This window comes from Cervus elaphus, chromosome 5 (assembly GCF_910594005.1).
Source record: "Cervus elaphus chromosome 5, mCerEla1.1, whole genome shotgun sequence".
NCBI lineage: Eukaryota > Metazoa > Chordata > Mammalia > Artiodactyla > Cervidae > Cervus > Cervus elaphus.
The window spans coordinates 9,186,822-9,205,155 of NC_057819.1; the positions used below are offsets into that span (position 1 = coordinate 9,186,822).

At 48.0% G+C, this 18,334-nt stretch overlaps 1 protein-coding gene across 7 annotated transcripts in view; it reads left to right on the top strand.

Moving 5' to 3' along the window:
- Nucleotides 1-18,334, top strand: part of UBE3B (ubiquitin protein ligase E3B) — a 48,423-nt gene that overhangs the window by 1,977 nt on the left and 28,112 nt on the right. For 2 of the 7 annotated variants that reach the window (XM_043901554.1, XM_043901555.1), the window contains exons 2-14: nucleotides 3,754-3,856; nucleotides 5,155-5,336; nucleotides 5,855-5,975; nucleotides 7,707-7,766; nucleotides 8,560-8,664; nucleotides 10,170-10,266; nucleotides 11,889-11,974; nucleotides 12,834-12,916; nucleotides 14,100-14,205; nucleotides 14,477-14,597; nucleotides 15,576-15,753; nucleotides 16,190-16,353; nucleotides 17,482-17,649. In XM_043901554.1, the coding sequence (XP_043757489.1) occupies nucleotides 5,176-5,336; nucleotides 5,855-5,975; nucleotides 7,707-7,766; nucleotides 8,560-8,664; nucleotides 10,170-10,266; nucleotides 11,889-11,974; nucleotides 12,834-12,916; nucleotides 14,100-14,205; nucleotides 14,477-14,597; nucleotides 15,576-15,753; nucleotides 16,190-16,353; nucleotides 17,482-17,649 (1,450 nt within the window). In that variant the 5' untranslated portion in view covers nucleotides 3,754-3,856; nucleotides 5,155-5,175. Of the gene's footprint in view, nucleotides 1-189; nucleotides 203-3,753; nucleotides 3,935-5,154; nucleotides 5,337-5,854; nucleotides 5,976-7,706; nucleotides 7,767-8,559; nucleotides 8,665-10,169; nucleotides 10,267-11,179; nucleotides 11,382-11,888; nucleotides 11,975-12,833; nucleotides 12,917-14,099; nucleotides 14,206-14,476; nucleotides 14,598-15,575; nucleotides 15,754-16,189; nucleotides 16,354-17,481; nucleotides 17,650-18,334 lie in introns of those variants that run through there. The other 5 variants (XM_043901558.1, XM_043901559.1, XM_043901557.1 and 2 more) reach the window with 4 other exon arrangements.

Consider the following 18,334-nt stretch of genomic DNA (forward strand, 5'->3'; position numbering starts at 1 on the left):
ACTGTCTCCATGTTGAGGGAAGAATATACCATTGTGCTCATGGCTTGGGCAGGCTTGTTTGCAGCTCTGAGAATCTCGAAGCTGTCACCCAGTCTAAACAGGGCCCTGAGTTCATAGCCCAAGTGACAGGACTGGTGATAGAAAAAGCTCTTTTAACAGGTGACCTTTCCTTCCTCCCCACCGACCCAGAGTGTCTGTACAGGTAAGGGCCTCTGGTAAAGAGTTTTTAAAAGGCAGATCTTTGTGTGTATAAAAATAATACGTCAGACTTATTGACTGTGCACCCTCTCAGCCACTTTGACGGGTGCTTGATGTCATCATCTCATGCAGTCCTTATGATCAGCCTCTAAGCTGATTAACAGACAAGACAGGACAGCTCAGAGCTATGTCCCCACAGTACACGGCACAGCTCCGCCTTGCTCCAGCTCTGCGTGACTCCAAAGCACTCGTGCCTCTCGCAGTGCCATGTCGCCCGACCACATGCCTTCTGTGGAGAATTCAAAAAACAGGCCAGTTAGGGAAGCAAAAATGTCCCACAGTCCCACTACCTCAAAGCAGCCATTATTCTTTAGTGGAAATATAGTTGATGTATAATGGGAAAGACAGAGATCTCTTCAAGAAAATTAGAGCTACCAAGGGAACATTCCATGCAAAGATGGGTTCGATAAAGGACAAAAATGGTATGGACCTAACAGAAGCAGAAGATCTTAAGAAGAGGTGGCAAGAATACACAGAAGAACTGTACAAAAAAGATCTTCACGACCCAGATAATCACGATGGTGGGATCACTCACTCAAGAGCCAGACATCCTGGAGTGTGAAGTCAAATGGGCCTTAGAAAGCATCACTATGAACAAAGCTAGTGGAGGTGATGGAATTCCAGTTGAGCTATTTCAAATCCTGAAAGATGATGCTGTGAAGGTGCTGCACTCAATATGTCAGCAAATTTGGAAAACTCAGCAGTGGCCACAGGACTGGAAAAGGTCAGTTTTCATTCCAATCCCTAAGAAAGGCAATCCCAAAGAATATTCAAACTACCGCCCAGTTGCACTCATCTCACACACTAACAAACTAATGCTCAAAATTCTCTAAGCCAGGCTTCAGCATTACGTGAACCATGAACTTCCAGATGTTCAAGCTGGTTTTAGAAGAGGCAGAGGAACCAGAGATCAAATTGCCAACATCCAGTGGATCATCGAAAAAGCAAGAGAGTTCCAGAAAAACATCTATTTCTGCTTTATTGACTATGCCAAAGCCTTTGACTGTGTGGCTCACAATAAACTGTGGAAAATTGTGAGATGGGAATATCAGGCCACCTGACCTGCCTCTTGAGAAACCTATATGCAGGTCAGGAAGCAACAGTTAGAACAGGACGTGGAACAACAGACTGGTTCCAAATAGGAAAAGGAGTACGTCAAGGCTGTATATTGTCACCCTACTTATTTAACTTCTATGCGGAGTACATCATGAGAAACGCTGGGCTGGAAGAAGCACAAGCTGGAATCAAGATTGCAGGGAAAAATATCAATAACCTCAGGTATATAGATGACACCACCCTTGTGGCAGAAAGTGAAGAACTAAAAAGCCTCTTGGTGAAAGTGAAAGAGGAGAGTGAAAAAGTTGGCTTAAAGCTCAACATTCAGAAAACTAAGATCATGGCATCTGGTCCCATCACTTCATGGGAAATAGATGGGGAGACAGTGGAAACAGTGTCAGACTTTATTTTTTTGGGCTCCAAAATCACTGCAGAAGGTGATTGCAGCCATGAAATTAAAAGATGCTTACTCCTTGGAAGGAAAGTTATGACCAACCAAGATAGCATATTAAAAAGCAGAGACATTACATTGCCAACAAAGGTCTGTCTAGGGAAGGCTATGGTTTTTCCAGTAGTCATGTATGGATGTGAGAGTTGAACTGTGAAGAAAGCTGAGCGCTGAAAAATTGATGGTTTTGAACCTGTGGTGGTGGAGAAAACTCTTGAGAGTCCCTTGGACTGCAAGGAGATCCAACCAGTCCATCCTAAAGGAGATCAGTCCTGGTTGTTCATTGGAAGGACTGATGCTGAAGCTGAAACTCCAATACTTTGGCCACCTGATGGGAAGAAAAGATCCTGATGCTGGGAGGGATTGGGGGCTGGAGGAGAAGGGGACGACAGAGGGTGAGATGGCTGGATGGCATCACCGCCTCGATGGACATGAGTTTGAGTAAACTCCGGGAGTTAGTGATAGACAGGGAGGCCTGGTGTGCTGCGATTCATGGGGTCGCAAAGAGTCGGACACGACTGAGCAACTGAACTAACTTTAATATATGTAAGTTACAGGGGTGCAATATACGGTGACTCAATTTTTAAAGGTTGTCCTCCATTTGCAGTTGTAAAATATTGGCCACATTCCCTCATCTTGTACAAAATATCCCCATAGCTTGTTTTGTTTTCTGTTGTTGCTGCACTGGGTCTTTGTTGCTGCACGTGGGCTTTCTCTAGTTGTGGCGAGTGACGGCTGCTCTCTATTGGTGTGCAGGCTTCTCATTGCCGTGGGTTCTCTTGTTGCGGAACTCAGGTTCTAGAATGTAGGCTCAGTAGTTGTAGGGCACAGGCTTAGTTGTCCCTCGGCCTGTGGGATCTTCCCAGACCAGGGATTGAACCCCTGTCCCCTGCATTGCAAGGCTGATTTCTTAACCACTAGACCACCGGAAAAGCTCCTGTAGCTTGTTTTATATCTTATAGTTTGTACCTCTTAGTCCCTTACCCCATACTACTCTTTTTTCCTTCCCTTGCCCCGCTGGCAACCACTTGTTCTTTATATCTGTGAGCTTGCTTCTTTTTTGTTATATTCACTGGTTAAAAGAAGCAGTCCTAACAGTGTTTTTTCCCCAGTTTTGTATCTACCTGTGCCCAGGACTTTTTCTTGATGTAATTGGTGTCATAGGGAAGAATCTTTTGTATTCTATTACAAGTTGATCCCTAAAGGGATGTTGCATATAAGCCTAACTTATACTCAGTGGCCCATCTCTGGGAACTCTGCCTCCCAGCTAATGAGGCTTAAGCTAAAATACCTTTGTTTAGCTCACAGGAAATATCCTGACCAGGCCCACCCATGAATGACTGCAGGGAGGAAGAAATGAACACATCCCCTTTGGAGGCTGACCGGAACCAAGAATTGTTTGACTTTATTCTCTTCCTTTTTAGTGTAAAAGAAGCCTGAATTCTAACTCAGGCAAGATGGTTCCTTGGGACATGAGTCCACCATCTTCTCAGTTTGCTGTCTTCTCAAATAAAGTCACTGTTCCCTGCCCCAGCACTGGTCTCTTGACTTATTGTCCTGTTGTGTGATGAGTAGTAGGAGCCTGAACTCAATGACAGTATTGGTTCACAGCCAGCCCCTTTTCCATTTCTTAAGCATAAATATTTTTCCAGTTTGCTAAAAATGCCAAATATAATTTGCATTGGCTTCTAAACATCCCATTCCCTCTGTTATTCTTTCTTGGTTGCCATCATAAAGCCTACAGCTCTAATTCAGCAACTTCTTTGGGCTTATTCTCAACCTGCTCCCTTTAAACTGAGGACTGGGGAGATACATGTGCCATTTAGATCTGATATTAATTAAAGAGGACACGGGTGGGGTTTTTTGTTTTGTTTTTTTTAAACCAGAGGCCCTGTTTTTATTACTTTTTTTTTCAGTGAAGAAGATAAGACGATGCCCTGCCTATAAAACTCAATCCAAAATCTGGATTTTTTTTTTTTTTCTTTTGCCAGAGAAGATAAGCTCCTCTGAAGTGAGAAGCCGCCCTCAGCTGTGAGTCCTGTGTAAGATCACTAATGATTACCTGACATTTCTGCGTTACCGGCAGGTCCTCAGGTGAGAAGACTCTTTCTATTGCCTGTCTTCTCATGCTCCCTCCTGGGATCAGGTGAAAGTTTCGAGATCGAATTACAGGTACTTAGTCACAGTCTGTATGCAATCTCCTGTCTTAAAATTGGTTAGAGGCTCCCTCTACTGCTCCCCACCCCACCCCCACACTCCATGAGGGACTGTCTCCATGTTTGTCTTGAGAATTACTGATGAGAGACCCACATGTTGGCAAAGCCTTGTTTACCAGCTGTGGATCAGTGTTGAACAGGGGTCACACAGGTCCCTGGATGTGTGGACATTGGAGGAGCCTCATGTGACAATTTTTATCTTGGATGTTTTCACGTGGGCACTGCTTTGAGTGAGGTAACCTGGTAAAGAGACGGTTTTCCAGAAGTCTGAATTTCTGAATAATTCATTTCAGTGCCTGTGTTAGCTGGGCTGATTATTTTGCATAAAAGGACGAAGTTTTCAAGCATCTGAAGACATTATCTCAGTGTGAGAGGCTCTGTGGACCAGTACTGTGTGCTCTAGGCTGATAGCCACAACCATCCCTTTGGGAAAAGACAGTTACTGGTGATTTAGATGACACTATAATGGCTAATTGAGAGCCTCTGTCCAAAAATGCCAGTCTGTGGATAGGGGCATCTCTGCTCTAACATCTTCATCAGCCCTTGGCCGAATGGGAATAGTAAGGACAACAGAATAAGTTGTTCTTAGAACTAAACATACTCAATTTAATGGATTGTCTCACATTCTGGAATCACGTACCTTTGGCTTTCTTTATGTTTAATTGGCCCTTAAAAAAAATGAAAGGCTTCTTTTGTACTGGGCACAAAGTAGGTATCAGTAAATATTTGTTGAGTGAATGAATGAATAAAATAATATTAACAGTAAATAATTATGTTTAATGTTTTGCCCTCCAGTCTTTACTCGGCAAAATAGAAGCTGACTGCTCAGTGAAATATCCAGGGACCTTTGACTTAGAGGATGCCTGGTTTGAATTAGAGCTCTAAAGATGGAATCGATTCATGCTTTGTTTATTCATTAAACGATCACTGAGCCTGAACCCTATGCCAGGCGCTGTATTCTTTCTCTTAAGAAAATGTAATTATTTAGTATAGGAGAAAGCGTCGCTGGTCTGGGGAGTTGCATGAAAGGAGCTGATAGGAAGTTGGGACTCATGCCAGGAGAGCTATTAGCCCTTGGGGAGGGTGCCAGGGCGCTCTGCCCTTTGCTCCTAAGCCCTTTCTGTGAGTGTTTTTCGTATCATGACTGACATCAGCCACTGGCTGTTTTCCTTGCAGGGTTTGTGCAAGTTTGCAAACATGTTCACCGTTTCTCAGACCTCGAGAGCTTGGTTCATTGACAGAGCCCGTCAGGCTCGAGAGGAAAGGCTGGTGCAGAAGGAGCGAGAACGGGCAGCCGTGGAGATTCAGGCCCACGTGCGGAGCTTCCTCTGTCGGCGTCGACTGCAGAGAGAAATCAGGTGGGGGGCAGGAATCCTCAGCACGTTTTTTTTTTTTTTTTAATGTTGTTTTCTGCAACTTAAGTATGTTTATTTTGGCTGTGCCGGGTCTTTGTTGCTGCACGCCAGCTTTTCTCTAGTTGTGACAAGCAGGAGCTACTCTCTGGTTGTGATGAGAGGGCCTCTTGTGGTGGTGGTTTCTCCTGTTGCAGAGGGCGGGCTGTAGGGCACACGGGCTTCAGTAGTTGCAGCTTGCAGCCTCTCGAGTGTGGGCTCAGCAGTTAGGGCACAGGGGCTTGCTCATCGGCATGTGGGCTCGTCCCACACCAGCGATTGAACCCATGTCCCCTGTGTTGGCAGGCAGATTCCTAACCACTGGACGGACTACCAGGGAAGTCCCAGCACCTTTACTTTTATTCCCAATAAATAGGGAGGAAAAAAAAAAACCCCAGTTGGTAATTTCTTACAGTCCTTGAACAGCCTTCCAGATGCTCTGAACTCCTAACTAAAAAAAATTTTTTTTTACCTTCCCTCCCTAGGAGAGAGATTGATGAGTTTTTTAAAGCAGAAGACTCTGGGTCCAGTAAAAGAAGTGCACTTTGTATTTTTAAGATTGCCAGGAAACTGCTGTTCTTGTTCAGAATTAAAGAGGATAACGAGGTAAAATAACAACAGCAAACACATGTCATGCTTACGATGTGTCAGATCCTTTTATAAGTACTTGATAAATATTAACTCACGTAGTCCTTACAGCGGCTCTATGAGTCAGGTTCTGTTACCCCCACCTCCCGCCCCTTTTGTTTGCTTGGAAACTGTTTTGTAGGGATTATACCCAGTGCTGAGAATCATCGTGATTTTTTTTTTTCAATAAAAAGTTTGGGGGATTTTTTTTGCTTGTTTGTTTATTTTTTTACCATTTATTTATTTGGCCATGTGGCATGTGGGGTCTTATTTCCCTGACCAGGGATCAAACCTGTGCCCCCTGCAGTGAAAGCACAGAGTCTCAACCACAGGACGGCCAGGGAAGGCCCTCATCACGATTGGTTTCATGGTAACTCTTCTGTACGCACTTGTCCTCAGATGCGTACAGAAGCCAGAGAGGTTAGCAGATGAGTGAGAGAAGCTGTTCATGAGTTGCTGCACAGTACACGTCATAATTCATGGTAACTGACAGACAGTGGTGAGGGCATCGGAGGGAGAGGTGGGCTGTGCCATGACCAACCAAAGGAGCGGCCACCCCTCGGCTCCAGCCATTGGAGGACTGATACTCTGGCATTTTTTAAAGAGATGCTGGAGATCTTTGCTACTCAGTTTTCTAATTAGAAAAAAAGTGGAACTCACTGTCAGGTCCAACCCTGCAACCCCGTGGACTCTAGCCCGCAAAGCTCCTCTGCCCATGGGATTTCCCAGGCAAGAATACTGGAGTGGGTTGCCATTCCCTTCTCCAGGGGCTTTATCCTGACCCCAGGGATCGAACCCAAGTTTCCTGCATTGGCAGGTGGATTCTTTACCATCTGAGCCACCAGGGAAGCCTGGTTGGCAGCTAATTTGAAATATCTTTTAAAATCCTGCAAACCAAACAAAACATGCTAGTTGTACCTTTGGAGTTAAAACCATCAGCCTAGAAAGTAGGATTCCAAGGAAGGAGCTAGTTATCTGTAACAGTTGTAAGGATACCATTGGGGAGGGCCTCTGTGTTCCCAGGGTCAGGCATCCATTGCAGCTAAGCGTCTCGTTGCACCAGACCCTCTTCTGGGTACTGGGGTCTCCGAAGGAAACAAAATGGACTCCATAGCCCAGCAGGAGGGAGAGGAGGATGCTGGCACTGAGCCCAGTCACGCAGGGGAGGACAGGCAGGAGGAGGGAAGGGGTCCCCAGTGAATAGAGGAGGAGACTGCAACTTAGTGTGGTGAGGGGGCAGCCAAGGCCTCACCACTTCTAAGGGTGTATCCAGAGTTGGCAGAGCCAGAGCGTGACCTGGGTTCCAGTTTCCACTTTTCTTGCTTTTGCGTTTCAAGATACAAGTGATGATACGACAGCTTGTGAGGCAAAAGTCCGTATGCATGGTGCTTACAAAACGGCAAATGGCTAAGCACAGTTGAGAAACAGCTGCTGGTCTGCGGGCCTGCAGGCCCAGTTTGCCAGGCTGATCTTGTTTTCCAAAAGGAGCCCCCGTCTAGAACATACCCGGGGCTCCTCTTGCCCGCAGGCCACCCGTTGGAGAGCCTTTCCTTAGTCTTTGTGATATCCCCGGTCTCCACATCTGCCAGTTGGAATTAAATAGGGCCCCCATGTGAGTCATTTGGCATGCCACGCCAGGGGAATGTGTGAGGCTGCCTGATGTCTCCGTTTATCGTGGGAATGTATAACCCCCATTCTGCCTCTCTGCAGAGATTTGAGAAGTTGTGTCGCTGCATCCTGAGCAGCATGGAAGCTGAGAATGAACCCAAGGTGAGTGGGGGTGGTGAGGGGTGCCGGAAAGTCTCCCACGACCCCGCAAGCCGGCCTGCTTGGCTCTGAAACTTCCCGTTGAATGTTCTGACTGTTGTGTATGAGTCTGCTTATGTTCACATGGGTGTATGCGTGTGCTATGTTGTTTGCTCGTGTCTGACTCTGCGATCCTATGGACTGTAGCCCACCAGGCCCCTCTGTCCATGGGATTCTCCAGGCAAGAATACTGGAATAGATTGCCATGCCCTCCTCCAGGGCATATGTTCACATCCACATGCGAGTAAGTAATGGATCAGAAACATGAACAAAGTATAGCTGGTTTCCTCAGTCTCTGCGTTACCCAAGACGTTGTGTTCAGCCCTTGCCTCTTAGGGTGGTAAATCCCCTTACCAGGCTGTTTTACCTTTGAGTTTAGTGTTAAAATGAGTCCTGTTGTTGTTTAGTCCCTCAGTCGTGTCTGACTCTTTTGCGACCCTGTGGACTATGGTCCGCCAGGCTCTTCTGTCCATGGGATTTCCCAGGCAAGAATACTGGAGTGGGTTGCCACTTCCTTCTCCAGGGCATCTTTCAACCCAGCAATAGAACCCGTGTCTCCTGTATTGGCAGGCGGATTCTTTACCATTGAGCCACCAGGGAAGCCCAAAAGAAATCCTTCTTGCTGCTTGTTTATCCATTCATCCCCCACCTCATCTGACTCTAGACCTGGCTGTTTGATCCCATCCCAGTGTCTGGAATGTATGTCGTTTGATCCGTGTAATCGTCCGTCACATTCCTCTTTTTTTCCTGCTTGCAGGTGTGGTATGTGTCCCTGGCTCTTTCCAAGGATCTCACTCTCCTATGGATTAAACAGATCAAAGACATCCTGTGGTATTGCTGTGAGTTTCTTGAGCAGCTCAAGGTAAAAAATAAAAACAAGACTGTAATCCTATCCTTCCCACGTGAGGCTGTAGGATGTACTGTCAGAGTCCTCGTGACTCGCTCATAGATGTTACTACATGCATGATCTCCCAGTTGGAGTCTAGTAATGAATTACTGGAGCCCTGTCCCCAGAGAGAGTGAGTTAGATGTTGTTATCAGCCTGAGCGCTTTTTTCATGCACAATATTTTGAATATTGACCTGGTCTCACCACAGTCTTGATGCCAGGAATCTGTTGTTTTCCCTTCTGTCCTTTTGATGTAGTGGATACTTTAGAGTTGATATTATTACATGAGTCAGGCCCCTTGTGACAAGTGCAGACGCCCAATGTGAGTGCAGCTGGTAATACATACAAGCTAAGGAAGAAAGAGAGCATTTTGTTGTAGTTTCTGTAACAAGGCAGGTGGAGTGGAGCCAGGGACTGCGGGAGTTGCCATCTCTTAACTTCTCTCTGTGCTCCCTCTTGGAATCCCCTCTCCCTCTCCTGCTGTAATCATAGTAGCCAACAGTTCTGGGCCTTACATCCTTACTCTGTCCTGACCAAAGGGAAAAGGGAGGGCTCCCCTCCACACACCCGTTCAGAAATCTGGAGGACTCGTAAAGGTCCGGTGGGATCCTGGCGTCAACCCTGCACTAGTCACGGTGGCAAGACAGATGGGTGTTGCCCTCACCCCACCTGTCCAGTGCCCTCCCTTGTGTTTCAGGAAGGCGGGCAGGGGGTGTGTGTGCTGACAGCGGCCATTTCCACTTTGCTCGTGTGGAGGCCAGATGTTTCAGGGACAGAGACTTGGCGTGGACTCCTCTGGTGACTGAGTTATGATGGAGCAAATGTTCCCAGAGTCCCCAGTGATCCCTTCTCAGACGTCTCTCTCAAGGCACTCGTGAATGGCTCTCTCGGCCTTGATCCAGGAGAAAGCATAAATTACAGTCATCGTTACAGGAATAGCCAATATTACCTAGTGTGATCTGTGTGCCAGGCACTGTTCTTAGTGCTTTATATACATTAATCCATTTACGTCTCATAACAACCTAATGAAAGAAGCCACATTACTGTCTCTAGTCAGCAGAGGAGGAAGTACAGCGAGGTTAAGAAACTTGCCCAAGGTCACACAGCTGGTAAGCGGTACACCCAGAAGTCGGAGCTCACTGTCCTTGTTCTGTTCAGTTGCATTTCTTCCGCGGCTGCAGTGTACATGCATACATGTGTTAAATACCAAATGTGCACATATAAGCAAGCCAGCGCTGGTCATCTTATTTTCTAAGAATTCTCAATTCACTAGTCTCAAGAGTCTTTCAGGTTCTGTGGTCAAGCCCTCATGTGCCAAAATCCCCATCATTTAACTTCTGAAGCAGTGACTCCTCAAGAGAAAAAGAATAAAAGCTTAGAATCCCAACTCATTTGTTTGCAGTCAGAAAAGTTGTAAATGGATTGTTTTGCTGCCTTGGGCTTGAGGGCGCATGTCTCAATCTCACTCTGTCATTTCTAGCCGGAAATTTTACAAGACTCCAAACTCATCACCCTGTACCTCACGATGCTTGTCACCTTCACGGACACGTCAACGTGGAAAATTCTCCGGGGAAAAGGTCGGTGAGACTCACTTCAAAGTCTTCCCCAAGTCACATTTCCACAGAGAGCTCGGGGGTTTGGGGGACCTTTTCAAGGACTGTTTTTGCCGCCGCGAGCCTCAGGGAAGGGCCTGGAACCGCACACATGGACATGCCTGTGGTGTGTCCCATGCCGCTGCCCCATGGTGTCTAGAACATGCTCAGTATTGATAGAAGGCACAGTCCCTCTGAGCTCACTTGTTACAGCACCCGCAGCACCGCAGCCTCCAGGTGGGCATATTCACTTAAGCCTCGTCACTTCACATGGAGGATGTTCAGCAGAAAATAATTCTATCCTAGGGACTTCCCTGGAGGTCCAATGGTTAAGACTCCATGCTTCCAATGCAGGGGGCGTGGGTTCTTAGGGGAGAACTAAGATCCTGCATGCTGCACAGCGCAGCCTAAAAACACTAAAAGCTCATAAAATAATTCTATTTTGCCCATAAAACTGCCTCCGTCCCTGAATCCTGAACTCAGCCTCACGTGTTTCATACATTCATGTCGTTCATCCATTCATCATAGCCTACTCTGTGTGAGGTGCCGAGGAGGCCCCAGAGATGCGGGAAAGGTCACTGTCCTCCCGGGGCTTTAGGGCTGAACTCTGCGCCCGCCCCTCCTCACCACACTTGAGTCTAGGGGCCAGAGAGGAGACAGATGTTAGGGTCTGGGGCTTCTTTGGTGACTCAGTGGTAAAGAATCTGCCTGCCAGTGCAGGAGATGCAAGTTTGACCCCTGGGTCGGTCAGGAAGATCCCTTGGAGAAGGGAATGGCAACCCACTCCAGTATCCTTGCCTGGGAAATCCCATGGACGGAGGAGTCTGGCGGAGTACAGTCCATGAGGTCGTAAGAGTCAGACGTGACTTAGCAACTGAATAACAACGTACATATATATATGTGTGTGTATATATATGAATATGTGTGACTGAATGAGTGATGTGTGTGAGTATGTACAGGTCACGACACCAGTGTGGCAGGTGGCGCTTGGAAGGAAGAGCCCAGGAGAAGCGAGGTGCAGTGGGGTGAGAGGCCCTGCCTTGTGTGGGGCTCAGGCTTTCCTGAAGAAGCGGTGTCTGAGCTGAGAGCTGGAGGGAGAGGTAGGGTGCGCAGAGGAGGGACAGAACTTTGAAGCAGAGGAAACTGCGTGTGCCAAGGCTCCGGGCCAGGAAGGAGGGATTCTTTGGGGCCTGATCCTGGACTCTGGGTGGGGAGGGGTGGGGGAGGAGGCATTTAAAACTCATGTTCTGGGCCCTGCCAGGGACTTTGTGTCCCAGTGGGAAACGGCGGTCGCTGCAGTGGGTACAAAGCGCCAGGCCCTTGGAGGGACGTAGAAAAGGTACTGCAGGAGCTTGGAGGTTGAGGACGATGCTTCTGGGAACGGATGGGACCTGTCTTTTAAGAGGCAACCCTTGAACCAGGCCTTGCAGGAGAGAGAGAATCCTGGAAATACTGCATCTCTTCTGGTACCAGGCCCAAGGGGAGCCGGAAGGCAAGCCAGAGGAGGTCTGGTTTCCTTATGGCCCGGGGCCTGGGGACATAAACAGTTCACATGATGGTCAGAGATTTTTTTTTCTTTCTTTCTCAGACTTTTTTCCTTCGTTTAGGTGAGAGTCTTCGACCAGCCATGAACCACATTTGTGCAAACATAATGGGCCATCTCAACCAGCGTGGGTTTTACTCTGTCCTGCAGGTCTGTGACTTCCTTCTCTAGTACCTGAACTTGGGTTTACCTCTGGTTTCGGCATATCTGCCAACCTCCTCAGAGCAGCGCTTTCTGCAGAAAAGGCTTACAGCCCAGCGCCCTCTCCGCCCTCCCCCCGCCTCATGGTTTGTGTAAAGAGAGGAAAATGGCTGGGATCCCTTCGTTGTGTTTACCTTTTACTTATAAGGACAGTCCAGTCACTTGAAACTTAAACTCAGGCAGGAGGCCTCAGGACGTATCCACTCAGGTTCCTTCTTGGTCAGTGTCTGTAATTGTCTTTCTAGTTCCATGCCCTCCACAGCCTTCGGTCCACACTGCGTGTCATCAGGCCATTTCGCACATGCAGGGAATTGTCAGAAATCTGACCAGTCAGTGTTTAAAAGTACTCTCTAACTCCGGAGTGTGAGAAGCGGCATTGGCTGAGTCCATCTTCACCTGGGGCTGAGCTGGGCTCTCGTCTAGTTGGGTTTCCTCTTCTCACCACAGCCCTGCGAAGCACCTTGGCAGCCAAGGGTGGATTCTCCACAGCTCCTCTCAGTGGCAGCTTCTCCTTCACACCCTAACTCCAAACTGCTTCTAAAATAATTGAGATCTTAAATCTGGTATTCTTTGTATCAGCTGTTAATTTTTTTTTTAGCTATTATTCTTAAAAACATGAGTGTAATACTTAAAGTAGAGATAGAGTGGGGCAATGAACCTCCATACCCATTACTTTTCTTTCATTTTTTTTAGAAACATCCCAATACAGTTTTTTTCTTTTAATCTGAAGCACTCTTTGTACCTTTTTTAGGTACACATGAATATAAAGTTGGCATCATCCCCTGACCAGTTTTGATGTTCTTTTCAGATCCTGCTAACCCGTGGCCTAGCGAGACCCCGGCCTTGTCTGTCCAAAGGCACTTTAACGGCTGCCTTTTCCTTAGCGATGCGGTAAGTGGGAAGCTGTAGCTGAGGGGCTGGTGTACTTTGAAGACACCTCCTCTTGCAAACTCTTTCTGAAGAAGGCCAGCTAGCAGATGTTCTCAGATCTGTGCGCCATGCATCTGTCACAACTGCTCTGCCACTGTAGCTCGGCAGCCACAGATGGGAATGGCTATGTGTTCCCAAAAACCTCTGTTTACAAAAATCATCAGTGGGCAGATTTTGACCTGTGGACAACAGTTTGCCAACCTGGTCTAGACTCTGTTTACCACTTAACCATGAGCCGCATGGGACTGTTTCAAATGGAAATTTATTAAAATTAAATACAATTAAGAATTCAGTTCCTTGATTTCATTAGCCACATTTCAGGTGCTCAGAGACCACAGGTGACTAGTGAAAACCACATTGACAGCACAGCTAAGGAACATTTCCATCATCACAGGAGGTCCTGTTGGACAAGGCTGCTCTATCTGATGAGAACCCTATGTAAAAAGTCAAAGGGGATATTAATGATATATTTTATTTAAATCGCTGTCTCCAAAGTTACCATCTTTGCATGGGATCAGTACTTTTATTTATTCTCATTTAAATTGTGTGCATGCTCAGTCACTAAGTCGTGTCTGACTCTTTGCGACCACATGGACTGTAGCCCACCAGGCTCTTCTGACCATGGGATTTCCCAGGCAGGAATACCTGGAGTAGGTTGCCGTTTCCTTCTCCAGGGAATCTTCCTGACCCAGGGACTGAACCTACCTCTCCTGCATTGGCAGACGAGGTCTTTGCCCCTGAGCCACCTGGGAAGCCCTGTTGGGGACTTAGCACGCAGTAAACACACCGTGTCAGCATCACAGCACTGGCAGCCCAGGAGCCCCCCTCTGTTTCCTTTCCCATCACTGCTCCCTGCTCCTCGCCCATGTATATAGTTTCTTACTCTGCCCTTTTTTTTTAAAGTCAATTATAGCATGAGGATTCTCATGTCAGTATAACTTCAGTAAATTGATTTTTCATAGCTGCATCATAAGCCATCACTGATTCAACCCTTCCCCCAGTGGATGGGCCCATTTCACATCCAGTTTTCCTCGAAGTCCTATGAAGCACACCTTCAAGGGATTTGGGGGTGTTGGCGGGATTGTTCTTTTGTTCCAGGTTCACAGTATAGTCCTCCTGAGTGAGGTGATCTGTCTGTGTCTAGCCCCGTGCTTGCCGCACAATTTTCAGACAATCTGATCCGGCCATTCCTCATCCACATCGTGTCCGTGCCCGCCCTGGTGACTCATCTCAGCACCGTGACCCCTGAGGTCAGTGGGCTCTGCACTCCCCCAATCCCATTTTTCCCTTTGTCCTTAGAATAGAAATGTCGGCCTCTTCTGATGTTTCTCCTAAATCAGTAGCCGCCATAGACATGCTCATGCTGGAAGCCCGAAGAAAAGGGGTCTCATCTTTGTTTTCTCCCTGGTGATGGAGAACATGTTTGGCAGCCGGGGGGTGGTCTGCAGGTGACAGGATTCACACTTTGGTGGGAAATTCCTCGTGTCAGCCTCCACTTTAACAGTCTGCGATTGTTCGCAGCGCCTCACTGTTTTAGAATCTCATGACATGCTCCGTAAATTCATCGCATTTTTAAGAGAGGAAGATCGATGCCATGATGTGTGTGAAAGCTTGGAAGGATGCCATACGCTTTGTCTCATGGGTGAGTACCCTTGGTTGGAATTTGATGGTGTCCCGGGTGTTGGGAAAAGCCCAGGTGTTTTGCTTTCCACCATTCTGGAGGCCACGAGCTGTGTTTAGTACAAGCTGGAAGTGCTTACAATAAAAGACAGGTAAATAGTTAAAGTAGACACATGAAATTGAAAGTCACATGGAAAATATATCAGCCTGGCAGACTAGCTGAGTGACTAGCTGAGTGATTGTTATATTTCAGCCCTTTTGCTTCCTGGCAGCCAAGGGAAAAATGGAAACGTGTGAGTTCCTGGAGAATTCTCAATTCAGGAGAGCAGAGAGCACAGATGGGTGGGGCTCAGATCAGAATGGAGCCTGTAGCATTTATTTTATGACATTTTCATTTAGATGAGGAAAGGGTTTGTGGATAGGAGCGTTTAAAACAGCAGAGGTACAGAATTCTCTTTGCCTCATTAGAGGAATTAGAAATTAGAGGGGAAAAAAAAGATTAGCGGAAATATAAAAAGGTTCTTGGGGCTACATTTTAAAGGAGTTGATGGTAAGAGTAAGACGTTAAATAACTTTGGTGAACACTGAATAACGGTTTTCCAGGACTTTCAGATTTTCTTCAGATGGTAGTTCCTTGTGTTGATCCTTGATTTTAGAATACTAGTATAATGAAGTGTTAAACTCACTTAAAAATCTGGCCTTTTACCCGTTACTTCAAATAATCCTCACATCAAGATAGGGTATCCTTATTCCAGTCTTGCAGAGGAGGAAGCACACTCGAGAGGTGGGTTGAGGGTCGGCCAGCTCGCCTGCAGCAGAGCTGGATTGGCCTGTTTCTGAGCCTTGACCTGTGCTGCAGCCCCAGCGCCACAGGTCCCTCTTCGTGGGCTTTATTCCTGCCCGTGGACACGGGTGCCTGGGCCTCGGGCAGGGAGCAGGGCTGGGAGGCAAGGAAGCGTGTCGGCCCCGGCCCATCGCACTCCGCCTTCTCTCTTTGCAGGCAACCTCCTGCACTTGGGCTCCCTCAGCCCCAGGGTGTTGGAGGAGGAGACGGACGGCTTCGTGAGCCTGCTGACCCAGATGCTCTGCTACTGTCAGAAGTACGTGTCCCAGAAGAAGTCCAACCTGACCCACTGGCACCCCGTCCTCGGCTGGTTCTCCCAGTCCGTGGACTACGGGTGAGTCCTGGAGGCGGAGCCCTGCCTCCCTCGTCTCCTCCTCCTCCCACCTCCCTCCCACCACTGCCCCCGCCTCTCGTCGAGATCAGCGGGCCAGCTATGAAGACGACTGCGCACTAGGCATCAGGCAGCTTTCGTCGACGGGGTGGTGAACGGGATGGAATCGGGATGAAGAGCGAACAGGTCAAGGGGGGCTGGGAGGCGACTGGGACACGTGGGGCCTGGGGGGCGCCACGGGGCTGCCCAGCAAAGGAAGCCCAGTGGAGTGCCATCTGAGGAGGTCAGTGCCTCTGCACCCAGGCCTCAGCGGCAGTTTGGGGACCCCACACCTCTCTTAGGGCCCTATTTGCCGTGCCGAGTGGCAGTCCCCAGCCACCCCTCCAGGTGGCCTTCCGTCAGGTGGGGCTGACGCGCCCGCTCTCCTGCTCTCGCCCAGGCTCAATGAGTCCATGCCCTTGATCACCAAGCAGCTGCAGTTCCTGTGGGGGGTCCCTCTCATCCGGGTCTTCTTCAGCGACATCCTGAGCAAGAAGCTGCTGGAGAACCCGGAGCCGGCCCACGCGCCGCCGGCCTCCCCGCAGAGCGTGCTGCCCGTGAAGAGTGAGTGGCTCCGCCTGCCCCAAGTCCAGCTCCTCAGTGGCCCTGGGCGCCTGCCTCCTCTGTCACATGACCTCTGCCCGCTCCCTTGGCGATTTGAGATGGGTTAAGTCAAGTCCACGTTTAGCAGAACAGTGACAGAAAATCCTTAGGGAGAGAAAACAAGAACTAGGGAACAACACCTGTGAACAAAATCAAGGTCGAGTGTCCAGAACATCCACAGATGGTCCGTGAGGGCAGCTGCACTCATCTAGGAACTTCCATTTGGCTCTGAATTTCTTTTTTCGACTTTGAATTTGTAATAGCCAGAAATGAGAAGGAATTTATGGGCCTTTTCTTACTTCTCATTAGTAGGAAGAAGGAGGAGGACTGGTTTCTTAAGGGAGGTAGAGCTTTTCTGAGTTCCTAGTCATGAAAGCTACTTCCCCTGTGGAATTCCTAATACAGGGATGGGGGTCACTGGGCAGGCTGCCACCTCAGTGTCCCCCTTGCAAGATCCATAGCAGCGGGTTCCATGAAGAGGTTTCCCATTGCCCATGCCGATAAAATGAAGGCAGCGCTTCTGGCACATAATTTGGAGGACTTACCTGCCTGTGGCAGATCGTGGGGTTCGGTGTATTGGCAGAGTTCCATGTTGTAGCCGTCAGTGAGCACGGGCGTGTAACTTCAGCAGGGTATAAATGGGAAGGTGTAAACAAGAGTGCAACCCCAAACTGAATATATGTACTTGAAGTTGATGCTCCTACTTGCCTCTGAAAGCACAGCACATTGGGAATCAGCCAGGCCCTGCACTTTCCCCCTCTCCCCCCAGTAGAGTCCTCAGGTTTTACCTTTGTGGGTTCTAAAGTTAAGTGGTTACAGTCAGGGAATCTATCAACTAAATCTGATATGTTCTGCTTGTTCTCAAGAGTCTCCTGCTATTCTGAAGAGGTCTCTGCGTTCTCCCTGAAACCCTGTTGTCACTGCTTTTCTGTTTTACCCCAAAGAGAGGATTCGAATCACAGGAGAGCCTCCCTGTCTGGCTCCGGCTGGAAGTTAGGAGCTGTATTGAATTGCTCCTCCCTTTTCTGGGGAGGCATTGGGCAGATGGCTGACCTCCTACTCACATGTTCCCCCTCCTCTCGCCGGCAGCTCTCCTGAAGCGTGCATTTCAGAAGTCAGCGTCAGTTCGCAACATCCTCAGGCCCGTCGGGGGTAAACGTGTGGACTCTGCGGAGGTCCAGAAGGTCTGCAGGATCTGCGTCCTCTACCAGACCTCGCTGACGACTCTCACGCAGATCCGGCTGCAGATCCTCACAGGTCTGGGTTCCCGGGGTGGCCTCTGCCCTTGCTCACATCTGCCAGACAAGTTCTCCTACATGTTGATTCTCTCCTGGTTTCCTTGACTCAGAAATCATGTTGAAGAAGGGTGTCTTTGCTGTTTTTCTTAGAAATTGGTCCACCTCAGTTACAGCTTGAGTTCATCCCAGACCTAGCACTCCTAGTTTGTTTCTGAGACCTGGCTTTTATTTTCATTATGAAGTACAACTGGTTTTCTAAAAAAGTTAATATTTTTTTATGAATAGAAAACTAGAAAAGACAAGAAGCAAAATTTAAACCATTCTTAATCCCACAGTCTATAGGTGACCATTTGATCCTGAGTGTTACATATATATGTATTTAGATTGACATGTATAGCTTTTTCCCTTTCTGTTAATCACATTATAAACATTTTGTCAAGCCAAATTCTTTAAAACCTCGTTTTTTAAAAACTTTTAATTTTTTATTGGGGTATAGCCAATTAACAAAGTTGTGATAGCTTCAGGTGGACAACAAAAGGGACTCGGCCATACATATATATGTCTCCATTCTCCCCAGACCCCTGCCATCCAGGCTGCCACTTAACATTGAGCAGAGTTCCCTGTGCTCTACCATAGGTCCTTGTTGTTAAACTCTCATTTTTATCGGCTGCAGGAGACCTCATTTCATGGACATGCCGGACATT